Source organism: Ambystoma mexicanum, chromosome 1p (assembly GCF_040938575.1).
Source record: "Ambystoma mexicanum isolate Mex_15411 chromosome 1p, UKY_AmexF1_1, whole genome shotgun sequence".
Lineage (NCBI taxonomy): Eukaryota > Metazoa > Chordata > Amphibia > Caudata > Ambystomatidae > Ambystoma > Ambystoma mexicanum.
This window is the reverse complement of record NC_090921.1, coordinates 275,974,932-275,990,365: the sequence shown is the minus strand read 5'-3', so window position 1 is coordinate 275,990,365 and position 15,434 is coordinate 275,974,932. Positions and strand designations below refer to the sequence as shown.

Genomic DNA, 15,434 nt, shown 5'->3' with positions numbered 1-15,434 from the left:
TTACTTAGAAAGATACATTCCCTGAATATCCTCACTGTCTGGCTTGACAGTGTCTGGTCTCAAAACACCTATCTCAATGCCCTCTCCCTAGCGACCCACCCTAGCAGGGCTCAAGTCGAGGGTACACGCAGGAGGAGGCGGTGCGGAGGGGCAGAGTCCACCCTCCTTATTCAGAGGGTGAACTCAGTCTCCTCCCCAGCTAAAAGAGAAACATTGGATGTCATGTCCTCTTTGAATTTATGAATTAAAGCCGACCTCTGGGATCAAACCGCATTTGTCAGGTTTGTAGGTCGGCACTTCACCATTGCACTATATAACGTGATGAAAAATAACATACAACTAAAGGTGAATTATCCCATTTCGGTACTAAAGGTTCGAGGGAAAACATTTGTATTGTTTCTTGGAGTTTAAAACATGCACACCTTTTAACGTTTTCAAAAACACTATTAGAAGAAAATATCCTCTCTTGGTTTTGTGTGCGTGCGTGTGTGTGTGTTGATTTTATGAACGATAAATGCCGTTCTTCCTGTTCAATTGAGTGGTTTTGCAAAGCCAATTTAATTAAATGTGCATATTTCATCCTGATATGCTAATTTCTGGCGACATCACGTCCCATTGCGTTTGTTTATGAGTCCCCCCTTCACCCTAGGCAAAACAGCAGCGCTTTTTTGAACGTTAACAGCAGGAGACTTGGCGGGAGAACCCACTTTCAAGGTTGACTATAAAAGACGTCTTCGTGCAGTGTCTAGGAATTGCCTCCGAGTCTAGGCTGACACTCGGCAACTCTGTCAAGTGCGGCGCGTGTTTCTTTACACGCAGCTCGAAATAAAAATCTCAATTACATCACATCCTGTCCTGGCGCCGAGCGCGCGGGCTGTCAGTCTATCACGGAGCCCCTGGCTCCTTCCCGGGTATTTCGGTTAAGCATGCCCTGTGACTGAGCCCAGTCTTGCCACGGGACTAGTAGCACCCTGCCAGACTCCCCCATGCCTGACCTCGATCCTGATGGCCTTGGCTACAGTGGACCACCCAAAAAACGAAAATCCTCCAACCACCACATTTAAAGCACCAACCGGATTGCCCATCCCAGACTTCTTGAATGCAAAAGAATGGTCTAATCGCCGTCCACACACCCCCCCCCCCCACCCACCAACGCAACAAAGCATTTGAACGTGAGGCTCCGTGCACTGGCTGGCACCCCTTCCACGTACATTGTCTTTCTTGGTAAGCGTCCTCTTGGTGCCCCTTGGCCTGCTATGGCATCCATCTTTTGCCTACCCTCGTGACGTATGCCCCCTTTCGGTTGTTCCAGTGCCCCCCTCCATGTGTCTTTTTTTTGTTTTGTCCCGCCTGGTGCACTCTGCGGATCCTCGGGGTTGGGTGGTGGGTACGCACACAGCACACTGTCCCTAAACACAGCGAGAGGGGCGCGGCCGAAGCTCTCTCCCCACCCCTCAGCCGCCTGACCTGCCCCGTCTCCTTGTTGGGCAGTGGGCACTGCCCACTTCTCCGACCTCCCTGCCCCCCCCCCCTCCCTATCTCGGGTCGGCCGGCCTCGCTTCCACCACCCGCCAACTCCTCATTCCCGGACTGCTAACCAGCAGCGAGAGGTGCTGACAGGGGCCTGCCATGCTGTGTCTGTACAAGGGAACTGCCGGGGCATGGTGCAGGGGCCTGGCAGCGGGGGATGGGGGGCAGCCTTGGGACCTGCAATGAGGAATCCGCCCAAGGCCCCCATGGACTATATCCGCGAGCCGACCAGCGGCAAACTCTACCGCAGGGGCAAGCTTCTGGGCAAGGTAGGTGCATGACAAGGCAGCTCAGTGGGTTCTAGGAGCACGCATTCATTTGCTTGCTCCTAGTGTATTTACTTCAATTTGCCAATGTGTGCTATTTAAATAGTACACGTGCGTACATGCCATGGCCATAGTGTAATGATAGTCATACTACCTAGTGCTCACCACTGCGTACAAACAGCAGGCGTCATGCGGTCAGTGAAATGTGGCCTGGGTGCGTGTGAATGAGTGTGCAGGACCCATTCCAATCTGTAGGTGCTTATCCAGTCCTGGTTTTTTTTCTTTGCATTCTGGAATTTGTAGTTCCTCTTGTCCCATTATAAAAGTCGGACTACAGCTCCCAGAATGCAAAGAAAAAACCAGGACTGGATAATGTTGGTAACTATGAGAATGCACTGCTAACTAGCATTTCTCCGACCTTTTCTAAACCCAAAGGCGTTTTACGGACTCAAACCAGTGGTCGAACTCAGCGTGAACGGTCGGGAACGGTGTTCCATCACTCCTTTTATTTTTTACTGTTACCAGCTTCACTACTTTTGCAACCATTTTCACCATTCCGGAACTGTTCTTTGTGAATATAAAGCACACTTCTCCATGTTACTACTGACTTTCAGTTACAGCTAAAGTGAAATCTGTTTCAACTCAATTGGCTGTCAACCAGCATGACTGCAACCCTTAAAAAATATGCTGTACGTTGCTATCTTCCTTCCTACTCTGTCACAGTTCCACTACTTTTTTGGTACACTTCTACCACTGGCTGACACCTGTATTCGCAGAGACTTATAGCTCCTGCTTTAGTTTGCCGACATGTGGTCAACTCTGTCCAAGACCCACCTTCATTTCAAAGGGCTCTGACTCTAGATTTCCCAATACATTGTACACCGCAATTTAATAACAGGCTGGTTGAGGCCTTTTAATCCCAAAGCAAGTTGTAGTGTGCCTTTCTGTGTGCAGTTATTTATTGTTCCCTCTGCTGCACGTGTACGACCTATGGGGAGGGCAGTACTAACCTTTACCGTTTATTGCTATACGCCGTTTAAGGTCTGTTAAGTTTCTAGACTACGTGCTACTGGCTTGCTTGTTTTATTACTTCTGGAGCCCACATGCCATCCTAAAATAGCTTTAAGGCGCACGAGGCATGCATACCATCCATGTGGAGCAAACACGTACAGTGAGCATTTAATGGGCAAATAAAACATTGCACACAGGATACAGGATACATCATAGGGGGTGGTCGAAGAGGAGCGGGGGCAGGAGAGCACGAGACTGAGCAGCTGCAGCTCCAGGGCAGCGCGCGCGGGGGCTGCAGGATGCTGGCTCTGATTCTAAAACTACATTAGAGTAACAAAAACAGGAAATTCTGGAAATGATGTCAGAGCCAGGGTGTTTGTGTGAGGAACACGGGGGTTCTGCCGTGCGGGGAATGACACTATAGGCCTGATTTACAACGAGTTTTTCAATGGGATTGCGCCATTTTAAAACACTTCTGTGAATCAGGCCGTATGTGTGTCTGACAAGGACTGCTTCTTTTTTGGGCAGGGTGGGGGGCTTCACGGTTCTGGTTCACTGTGCTCCAGGATGGTGTAAAAACTCAAGTAGGCCAGTGGTGACAGCTACTGCACTGCCATGGGAACATTCGCCGTATTCCACCTGCATCCTGACACTGGTCACGCATGTCTATTGGTTTTACTTGTATTTTTCTTTAATGGACACCATGCCCCTTGTTGCTTCTGCTGAATAAGGATTTAAATCCACCCAACACCAAAAACCCAAAGACTGCAGTTGGATCCAGTAGTCAGAAATCATTTGCCAAACGACCTAACGTAGAAACACTTGTGTGCAGGCGCCTTATAAATACCAACTCAAAAAGGATCATATCATTTCATACTATTTGCACTAGGGAGAGATCCAGTTCCAAATCACCCCCAAAAGTTAAAAGCTATTCTCTAAATGAATCTACTCTGAATAAGTGGCACCCCCGATCTTGATATGCTTTTTGGGTTAACAAAAATATTGTCTCACTGGGTACCATACTCTTTTTTGATCAGTCACCCTTGCACTGCTTCTGGGACTACCACGCCCTTAAGGGTTGTAACTGTAACCCTACAGTCTCTTGATCTCCTTGCACTACCCAGAGCCGTGCTGCACTTACTCAAAGCATTGCTGCGTTATTTTCCCTTCCCCTCTCCCTTGCACTTCACCCCCTCACTTTCCCCTTGCATTTCTCTTTCTCGCACTTGCACGATCTGAATGACACAAGGCCTAGTAAGATCGTTTGTCTTGTCCTCCCTCTGACTTCCTTCCCTTGTCTTGTCCGCCTAGAAACAAGTGTGTACAGGCGCGTTATAAATGACTTATCATATCATTGTGTAAAGTATGGAAACACAGTAGCAGCGGGTGGATGTTTTAATTGAAGGGGCATGTTTCCTACAAATATGCAGGTGTGACCGATGGTACAGAGAGAGCCTGAACCAGCCAAGTGAGGTTCAGGGGATGTAACCCAGAGAAAATAATTAATATAATGAGTTAAAATGCTGTATTTTACAGCAACACGTTCTGTGAAAAATTGGGTAAAAAGCCACACAGTATGCAATCAGTTTTGTGGAGTAACTCATCAAAAAATCCAATAGATGAAAGTCACCATTTTGATGATGCCTTTTCCCACAATATTTGCCAGTATAAAAACATTTGCATGCTGGCTATGCCCATAGATTTCCATGCTGGCTGCATCAATATAAGTCAGCATTCTCATATCAGAAACATTCATATTTGCTCTTGGCATAAGGCCAGTAATCATAATGTAAGAAAGCATGTCCATGCTGGCTCCAACAATGTATGTAATTATCCCTACATATGAACAGACTCCTGCTGTCTTTGCCAGTAAAATGTCTTGACACAATAAGAAAACATGTCCAGACTGGCTGCACCAAAGTAGGACAATACCCACGTAAGAACACTCACAATGCTGGCTTTACCCTTGATATCAGTAAAAAAGTGCAATGTCATATTAAAAGCATATACCTAGACTGGCTACACCAATATAGGACAGTGTAGATACGTAATAACACATTTGATACTTGCTTTTACCCTTGGTGCTCAGTACAAAATGCTATGCCACAGTAAGAAAATATAGCCAGGCTGGCTGCGCTAAAGTAGAGTAGTCTTGCCACATAGTAACACATGTTTTTTTTCAACCATTAATGAAGCAATAAGCCCTGAGACGGCAGGCCAATACCGCCCCAGTTAATGCCCCCGGGGCCCATAGTTACAGGCCCGAGGGTAGCGAGGGCCTTAACGAGGCCCTGGGGGCATTACGGCGGGCGGTATTGGCCCACCGTCTCGGGGCTTATTGCCATTCGTACCCCGGCCTGTTAGACCGGTACAAATAGCATTTTTTACTGTTACGAAACGCTACCGCGTTTCGGAACAGAAAAAAAAGTCAAATAACATGGCATAGTCCGTTTTCCCTTTCCATGGCGGCCATCGGGAGCGGACGCGCTGGGAAGTGTTCCCAGTGTGTTCTCTCCGGAGAAAAAGAAGAAAAAAGAAGGTAAGTGAGGTTGGGGGGCGGGGAGGGGATAGCTTGCAGGGAAGGGAGGGTGGAGGGAAAAAAGACATGCCCGAGTCCCCGACGGGTGACAAAGTCAGCCTCCAGCCTTGGGGAGGCTCGGAGCGGGGATCGCCCCGTTTCGAGCTTCCTCATTGGCTAAGGGGCTTCCACGCCCCCTGCCGAGAACAAATGCAGGCACGTTAGTGCGTCCACGGGATTACACCGTGGTATGGCTCGGAAACGAGCCAATCACTTTAAGTGTATCCCATGGACGCACGTCCGCCGGGTACTAATGTCTAGTAAAAAATATCATGCCACAAAAAGAAAATATAGCAAGACTGGCTGCACCAATATAGGTCAGTTTCGCCATGTAATAACACTTATCATGTTTGCTTTACTATTGATGCCCAGTAACAATACCATGCCACATTAAGACATTATAGCCAGACTGGTTGCACCAAAGTAGGCCAGTCTAGCCATATAAAAACACTTATCATGTTTGCTTTACCATTGATGTCCAGTAAAAAAATAGGCCATGCAATAGTAAGAAAAAATAGCCAGACTCACTTGCAAATTATCCCCACTGGCTGCCCCCAAGCCCTAATTAGTGTACCTCGGACCGTGCACAATTGGAAGCACATTAATACATCATTTATTTGCATATTCATACATCATTCACTTGCTCATTCCCACAGGCATCCATGCAGCATACACTCCTCATTCACCCGCACACCAAATAACATAATTTTGCTCATTCACATGCAAAGTCACCCATATACCATACATCATCTCATTCACGCCCCCTTACAGACACACACCCACACAGAATCGCTTACACACATATATTCATACTAGCTCCTGCGCAGAACAAAATATGAACCAGGTAACAAGGAGAGCTTCATGGTCCCTGCACATGCACAGAGGAACTGTCTGAATGTGTGAGGAGAAGCAAGAGTGACCCCTAGGCACATTTAGAACTACTGTCCCACAGCCTGCACCGCCAATGGGCCATGAAAGGTTGGAGAAGCAAAACTCCCCTGGCCATGCATGGCTACTTGGCAACCATAACTGTCAAAGGGAAACCACTGTTCCCCTTTGACAATTAAAGCCAGCCAATGAGTGCTCCCTCAGCTGCTTATTGCAGTTGAGCGAGCACTCAGTGTGTTCACTGTGCAGGCTTGGCTCATCCAGAATGGGTGGCAGCAGAGCCCTGTCACCCATTGGGAACTATCCTCTGCTTGAAACATGGTGCTACAAATTTCATGAGCTTTCCAAGTTGCTGATTATGTAAGCGCTGATGAAAGAAGGCTTGTGACCTAGCATACTATCTCTATAACACTTGGTCATAATTGTTCTTTTAAACCAGAAAAGACACTTACAAGTATGAACATCTCAAAGACCCCGCACTGACATATAACCCATGGCAATTTGTCAGAACCTACTAAGAAACCTACTAGACATTACCACATCCAACAATATAATTGCTACAAAATACCTGGAGCAGGTCACTTAACATCATAGCCACTAAAAACCTAATAGATTTCTGAGGCACCAAAGTGCACCCAATTACATCATTCACACTGACTGAGCGCGTGTAAGAAAACTGATTCTGAGGTGTCAACAAGACATCATTCACACCAAATACCTGAAAGAAAGCTTTGATTCCAAAGTGTGACAGATGAGATCCTTTCCCGCCAGGCGCTTGAAGGAACACTTCAATCCTGAATCGCGCCCAGCAACGGAAGGGTTCCTTATCGCACCCAACAACAGTCTGAATAAACGCCTGCCACAATGCTGAAACGTGGTTGTGTACCAGTTGACATCATTCCTACCAAACGCCTGAAGAAATTCTCTCAGAGAGACCACAGGGCACCCAAAGACATAATTACCACTAAGGTTTTAAAAGAATGCTCCAACACCATAGAAACGGGATGCGCTTTAAAATGCACAGAACTGACGTTCACCCCACTGCGAAGTTTAAAACCAAGCGCAGGGGGAGGTGCAAATTGACAGTTAAATCGAGGCTGTCACTCTAGCATTTCCATCCCCAAAACAATGACAGAAAAGTTTTCTTTTTTATTTGTCATTTCATCGAGGCAGGCTCCTTCATGGCCCGTCTCGAAGAAATGTGCTCCCAGTAACCATGTTTGCTGGGCGCTTGTCGTACATTATTAGACACTAATGCGGGGCTGGGCAGGACATCTTTGCGTCATCGTCCAGCCCCTCCTGAAATGTGCAGGTCACCTTTGAGAATAAGGTGACCTGCACATTTGTAAAAATAGCGCAAATTAAACGGGCGCTTTCTCCTTGCCTCGTTCTTTTGCGCTATTTTATGGGAATCTGCCCCAATGACTGTACTCGCACCAATTAGTCGAAGGTGTGCTTTGAGACTCAGGCACATTGATCCAAATTGCTTAACTGATCAATGTAGCCAATCCTCTTCCCCCGGCAGATAATTGTTTACTAGCAATAGCTGGTGTGTGGTATGTCAAATGGGGTGAATGCTTGTTCTTGTTCCAAGTAGTCTGACTTCTGTCAGATCGCCAGACTTCATGGCAGGCGCATATCCCGTCGCGGCGATAATGCATCCCGCCAATGTTGCGTGTGGTGGGACGGGGGCCCCGGCAGGGCCCCGGCTCAGTCCCACTTTTTGGAGACTGCCGGGGCCCGGCCCCGGCAGGCCCCGACCCACTTAAAGCCCTGAGCAAGAGTGACCCCTAGGCACATTCATCACGAGTTGGGCAATATCCCGACTGGGATACCGCCCACCTTTATTTGCGTTAGCACCCACCCATCCGGCAGTATTACCGCCGGATCACGTGTTGGGCGCTAAACGTTACTTCCCATTCCCTACTGGGTCCCAGGTCTGAGCTGGGGGTAAACACGGCAGACTTGAGATTGGACAGAGCAGTAAATGCAGCAGTAACACTTACAGCGTCATTTAAGGACTACCACCCAACTCGAAGTACCTGAGTGCTATTGATGGCCCTCTAACTTTCAGAAGAACCCTGGCGAGTATACTAGTCCCTAAGTAGATTGCTCCACGTCTGCTCACCTGCAGAGTGGTGTGTCCTGCATCTGACTAATTTCATGCCTGTCGCTAGGCTTTGCTCTGCTACTCTGCTCTGCGTTCCGCCTCTATCGCCCACCTACTGCCATCATTGTAGCCTGCGCTGCAGAATTACATGGACAAGTAGTGGCTAAGCTCGGCCCCACGCTTCTCCTAAACAGCAGTGATCCCAGTCATAAAGGTGAAACAGGCACAGCCCTACATGTATAAGTCCCTCTCCTCCTTTGGGCCGAGGGCTGGGCCTACTCTTCAGGAGTGGTGTGAGGGGATACAGAAGTAGTCCAAACAACAATAATACAGGGGACCAAAATATCAGAATGTCCAATCAAGGGTCTATTAAAAAAACAAAATCTTTAATTAAAGTAACAAAATCACGCACAACAAATAATAACACTACTAGCCAATCCCAATAAGGGAAAACACAGTCAAAGCTGATGTTAAAATAAATGGGCACTCAGGGTTGTTAGACAGGGGTGCACAGGTAAATATTTCAGAAGCTAAATGTCGCAGTTAATTCAAAAGGTAGAGAAGGGGGCTTCAAAGTCACTAGGGTGCTTCAAGACAGACTAGTGGGACATGGCCTCTTTAAATACCTTTAGTTCTTGGTCTTGGGGCTCAACAGCTTTGAGCCAGGATTTTCAGTGTCAAACCAGGAGTTGGGGAGTTTTTGGTGTTGAGTCGAGACCAGTTGGGGAATGGTGGCGACAGGCTCCAACTATGCTGTGCTGTTTAACACCAGCAGCGGCTCCTGGGTTGAAGATGGTGGGAACGGCAGGCGGTGTGGGTCAGCGGTGCTGGAAGACTCAGTGGTCTCGGGGGAGAGAAGCAAGACTTGACTTCATCAGTGAAAGAGCTGGGCTGGCTCAACACAGTATCATGGTACTGCAGCAGTGACGGCTTGGAGCTCGAAGAATATGGTAGCCAGACAGGCGGTGTCGAGTTGGGAATGCTAATAGACTTGGCAGGTCTCAGATGAAAGACAACAGAGCTTCATCACTGAGTGAAACTCATAGCCTGAGGCGGTTGATTGTCGAGGTCGGAGATGATTCTGGTGGATCCCTTGTAGCAGCTTGGAAGTCATTCAAAGTGACCAAACTGCCTTTGAGGCTATTTGGAGATGCAGGGAGAGCCAGGGGTCACTTTGTTGTTTCTTTGGATGCTGGGAGACACACTCCAAGGTGTCAGGGGGCAAGTTGAGTCCTTTATTCTGCCATTTCCAACCACAAAGTTTTTAAAAAGTGTGCGTCAATTCCATCTGGTGAGGATGGGATAGCCTGTGCTTTGACATTTAGAAATAAAATGATGCATGTAATTCTGGTTATCGAAGGGTGGTCTGCTTATCATAATACCCTTTCATAATGTTCCATGCCCAAATCATAGTTCACTCATGTGTCTTTGCTGTGACCATGTCCTGGCATCCCAGGCAACTGCCCTGCAGTGACAGCTTGGCAAGGTCAATGGTCACGCGCATTTCTGACAGCTGCTGGAACACACAGTTCCAAAATGCAGGTGTGTATTTGATCTGCTCCTCTGATTTAAACATCAATAATTGTGTGCCGTAGTCATCCTTGTCGCACGCCAAAATGTAAATATAAGGCATGTCATTCATGGTGGCTTCTAGGAACACCCAATTGTACAGCCAGAGAATTGGATCTAGTATTGGTGTCAGGTAGGTGATCTGTGCTTCAGTGAAGCCAGGGTTGGTGTCTATTAGCAGTCTGTCCTGTGTGTCTATACTACAACCATGTGGGACCCTAACCCAGGAACTTGCCCTTTCATCCCCTGAACACTGTAACACCTTCCTTTATGGCACATGAACTCTCCCCAGGAGGTCCCCTGGGAAAGAGTAGTTTCACAGAGAGTCCTGACATAAACCGGTGCCCTCACGAGGGTGCTTATTGCAGAATCCCTTTGAAGTAGGCAGACATGGGAAAGGGGTGGAGTTAGAGTAGCCTGAGGAGTAGGCTAGGTCCTGAGAGGGGTTCCATCACCTTGGATTCTGCCAGGACTTACTAAACTTCCTTCCCCCAACTTCTTGCAGACTAATCGCGTTGGGTATGACATCAGGAGGCAAAGGACCCTTGTTACCACAGCCTGGACTAGACCCCTAACAACAGGCTTGCTTCAGACCAATCCACTGTAGAATTGTGCCTTTATTTGGGCAAGGAACCCTTAGTCGATTCATCTTTGCACTTTCAGAAAAAGAAAAAGGATGCATTGGAATATGGTCTATTCCAACGTCCTCTGCCATAGAGGTGAAAGACAGAACGCTCCAAATCACAGGAAAGCTCTTTTGCCGACCGATCCCAAGGGCAGATTTGGAGTGGTGAGCTAGCTGGGCCAGACCTACTGCAATTGAAACACTGGTACCCAGGACTATGCTCACTGGAGGCGGTAGAAGCCTGAACGTGGGCTCTCCAATCCTCCTGTCTGGGAGGCACAGAAAGAAAGGGCCTTCCTGAACCGTGGAGATCCTGAATTGGGTTCACACTGCACACAGAAGTCAAGAAGCAGCCATAGATCCTCCTTTTGTGTTTTTGAGCTGGTCACCACTTTGAGATGCTTTCTGTGCTGCTGCGAGTCACAAGAGCTGCTTTTGACACTCGGTGCTTTCTGATCTGTTGTCAAGCCATCGAGCTGTTGACTTAACTCATGACCTGCTTGCGCTCCAGTACCTTTGAGTCAATCACCACAACTTACCGTTGGACCTCCTTCAGATGACTTCACTGATTCAAGATGGCGTATCGACCTATCGATTTCCTGCACTTCGCCAGATCGAGACGATAATCACTGCAGAGACCGCTTTGAGCATCTCAATCTGTCTCAATGCCTGCAATTCACTGGGGCCTCCGATTCAAAATGCCTCAACGCCAACTCGACCCAGTAAATGCACCAAGAAGCCAGCCAGGCTCGATGCTGTCAACCCCCTAACACAAGGGAGAAATGTATTTGGAGGGGCCTGTCACCCTGGTCCACCTCAAAGGACCTTATTGACTTTTAAGCCCTGTTTCATTGCCTTTTAAATGTTCATTTCCTTGAACATTGACATGTGATGCTCAAATCATTTGCCTACACCCCAGTCTTCACCCAGCATACCACTTTATTCTGAAAGGCTGCATTCTCTGTTTCCTTTACAGTTGTTGGTCTTTAGTGTTTTTCATTAGTTGTGAGATTTGTTGGTTTTCATTAAAAGTTTCTATTGTTATGTTATGATTCAACATTCCTTAATTTTTGGTGCCACCGTACTATTGTTGTTTGTGTTGCAACTGTATCAGCTCACCCCCACCCTAAAGAGTATAGCCTGCTCTCGGCCAATGTTTCCAAAAGAGTTCAGGAGGTATACCTGTCGAGCTGTGTCGGTTTCCACATTATGATTGGGATCACGGCTGGCTTAGTAAGAGTTAGAGTGTCCTCCTCCATGTACTCCTGCAGAGCAGTAGTCATTACATCACAGAGAGCGCTTGCAGGGTTCTGTCATCTTCAGTGAGTTGGGTCTGGGGTACCTGTGTCTCTGTTACAGTAGCTTATCTAGCCAGCTGGCCGATCATCCCTAATAGGCCCTTGGGATGGTTAGGTAGAAGAGTTAATGGCAGAACTGTCTTCGAAGCACGGTTCCCAGGGAGCCTCCATGGGATGGTTGCTGTTCCCTGGAAGAAGTTGTCAAATGCGCCCTGATGCCTGCGGGCTACCGACGCATTACAAACAAATAAAAAAATAATAATAATAAAAATCTCCTCAGTGGGAGCAAATGGAGGCTTCCTGTGCTGGACCCAACATGGTTAATGTGGGTACTGTCAGGACTGTTATGAAAGAGTCACTGGTCACCACGATAACAATGATATGACAGCCAACAATTGTGGCTGTATAATTGTGTACTCTCTGTAGCTACCATGTTATAACTAGACAGGGCTTATATTTAGCTATTAATAACTATCACCAGGCTGCTGGGGTACACAATTATAATATTTTGAACCAGAGGTGTAGATGGTTAAAAACCTACCTATGCCTGTTGGAACTTGAGTTCCAGCAGCTGCGTTCAGGAATGCACATGAGACCTTTGAACCTAACCTGCTGCCACTGCAGGGCAGATGCTGGGGATGTCAGGATATGGTTGCATCAAGGTACATGTTTGCATTATGCTTTTTGGCACAGAGCGTTATGAAAGTGGTATCTGATTAGCACATCTTACTTTCAGAAACAGAATTACCCACATCATTTTATTATTAAACATCAAAACATCTCGGGCTAATCTGCCCTCACGGGCTGGCCTTCTGTCACAACATCATTGCAACCAAACTCCTGAAGGAATGCTCTTACAAGTTAAGCACTCGCCTAAGATATGGGAACAGCCTGCACATCATAAGTCTAAAACCAACAACAGGGCAGACAGTCCTTCATCCTTCTAAGGTCTATAAGTGAGGTACCAGTAACTTGGGCAGTAATAGCACATGTAGAAGTTGGATTAATTAGACACAATATAAGAGCATACCTATAATTATTGGTAACTCATTTCTGCAAGAGGCTTTTCATGGATTTAGTACTCTTTCTACCAAACTTCTCAGGAGTGGCCTGACAGCACACCACACCCAAGGACAATATAATGTACAAACATCTGAAGGAATTCTCTCACTACGTAGGGTACAAAAAGACATCCTGTCTACTAAGACCTAGAAGAAATACTGCAGAACCAGAGTACATGCAACATAATTCTAACCAATGTGCTGCTTATAAATGGATTTTGAAGGTAGCCAAAGTATTGCATTTAGATACATTTTTTAGTGTAGCCAAGTTATCACCTTTAGATGAATTCTTGAGATTTAGCCAATGTCTTCGAATCTAGGTAAATTCCACAGTGTAGCTAAGATATTGGGCCTCATTACAACTCACCCGGTATGGAAACAACGGTGGCGGTAAACCCGCCGCCACCGTTGTTTCCATACCGGGTGATCACGACTTGTGCAGGCGGAGGTGTCAATCCCGCTAGGTCTGACCTGGCGGGTTTAACACCACCCGCCTGCAGGCGGACGAGGAAACACTGGCACCATCACGAGATGGTGCCGGTGTTTCCATGATCCCCATTCCCATTGAGTCCTATAGGACTATAGGACTCAATGGGAATGGGGATTTACCCCATTCCGCCTCCGGAATTCCCGGGTCACCGGGGTTGTAATGCCCCGGTAATTCAGGGAATCACAGAGGCGGAATGGTAATACGAGTCCGGCAGTAACCAGGTGGTTTTACCGCCTCGGTTACCGCCGGACTCGTAATGAGGCCCATTGAGTCTAGGTGAATTTTAGACTGCAGCCACTATATCATACCAGGTGCATTTATATAGCGAATGGGTAGGACTTAGCTACACACCTGCCATAAGAATACAGTTAACCCTCACAATAGAAATTCAGTCTAGCTACACACACAACTGTTTCTCCTGCTCTCCCATACTCTCCAGGCTATCTCTCAGGGCTAATTCAACATATACACTACACTAAGATACATTACACAGCATTTTTGGTATCAGAACACAGCTATCCCAGTGCTAAAATTCGGTCTAAATTCACACATAATGTTTCTCCTGCTCTCACACTCTCTCCAGACTACCCCTGTGCACCCATCGACTAAATGCAGTACCCTAATGACACATAAACAACACACCGCCCATAAGAATACAGTTATCGCTCACAATGAAAATTCAGTCTAGCTGCACACATAACTGTTTCTCCTGCTCTAGCATACTCTCCAGACTACCTATCAGCATCCACCCACTACATGCATTACTCTAAGACACATTGCACAACACATCTGTCATAAGAATGCAGCTATCCCCCATGACAGAAATTCACTTTAGCTCCATACATAGCGGTTCACTCCTGCTCTTGTATACTCTCCAAACTACCTCTCAGCGCCCTTCCACCACATACACTGCACAAATAAACATTGCACAACACCACTGCCATAAGAATGCAGCTATCCCCCCACAGTAAAATGTGGTCTAGCTGCACACATATCATCTCTCTTGCTCTCATATGCTCCCTGTACTCCCTCTCCGCACCCATCCACATTCCCAGCTCAACATGGGTGGCTAGCAGGCATTTGGCCACCCCTGCCTATATTCGTATTCGTTAAAATGCGCACACACATTCTAAACCTCTTGGACAACTTTCCCATACCTGGACTTCTGTCCCCCGAGGGCGTTCAACTTACAGCGCACTGGGACCATACTAATGGTCAGTGCTCAAGATAAGATTTTGAGGTGGCAGTATTTTACTCCCTATTTTTAAACTTTGAGAGTAAATGTGATTTTAAGAGAGTAAAAATGACTTTTCTCCTTTGCAAGAGAGTAAAATGTATGTGACATCCAGCCGACGTGTGCAAAAACTATATGGATATCATTACTATGCAGCAATTTTCTGCATTGTGACAGAATGCACCTTTTATTATTTCTCTAAGGTCTGGCCATTTGATCTCTCCTGTATATATTTAAATGTTGAAATCAAAAAGCCTAGCCAATTACATAGTAAAGCAAACATGAATTGTATTGTGTGTTTTGAGGTTCGATAGCCGGACTGTCTTTTGATGTTTAATGAAAGTCCTCCTTTCCTGGAGTTATTACTACCTAATGGTGTGCCAATGTTATGATACAACAGTGCAGAAAGTCGTGCCACATTCTATGTCTTATCTAATGGTCAAATGGTTATTTTGGCAAATCGCTGTACATAGAACATATTTATCACAATTCTCACCAAACCATAGTCGGTACTCCTTTATCGAACTCGAAAGGATGAAAGGCTGAGTTGGCCTTGCCGGGATTCGAGTCTGTAACCTACATACAGATCATGCACAGATTGCAGCAATGAGTATGCAACCCGTTGAGCTATCTTATTGGCTAACATCCTTCAGAGGTCGGTTAACTGAGTATCGAATGAGGTATAATAATCACAGCACCTAGATGTTGGACGTACCATTTATGAAGCGCTATATAAAGTTAAATACCTATCTGGATTATCACAGGGACAGGTTT

At 46.7% G+C, this 15,434-nt stretch overlaps 1 protein-coding gene across 1 annotated transcript in view; it reads left to right on the top strand.

Moving 5' to 3' along the window:
• The first annotated feature begins 1,529 nt into the window (after nucleotides 1-1,529).
• PLK5 (polo like kinase 5 (inactive)) overlaps nucleotides 1,530-15,434 on the top strand; it is a 404,540-nt gene continuing 390,635 nt past the window's right edge. Inside the window, exon 1 of the mRNA XM_069646658.1 lies at nucleotides 1,530-1,799. Within this exon, the coding sequence (XP_069502759.1) occupies nucleotides 1,662-1,799 (138 nt within the window). The 5' untranslated portion in view covers nucleotides 1,530-1,661. The remainder of the gene's footprint in view (nucleotides 1,800-15,434) is intronic.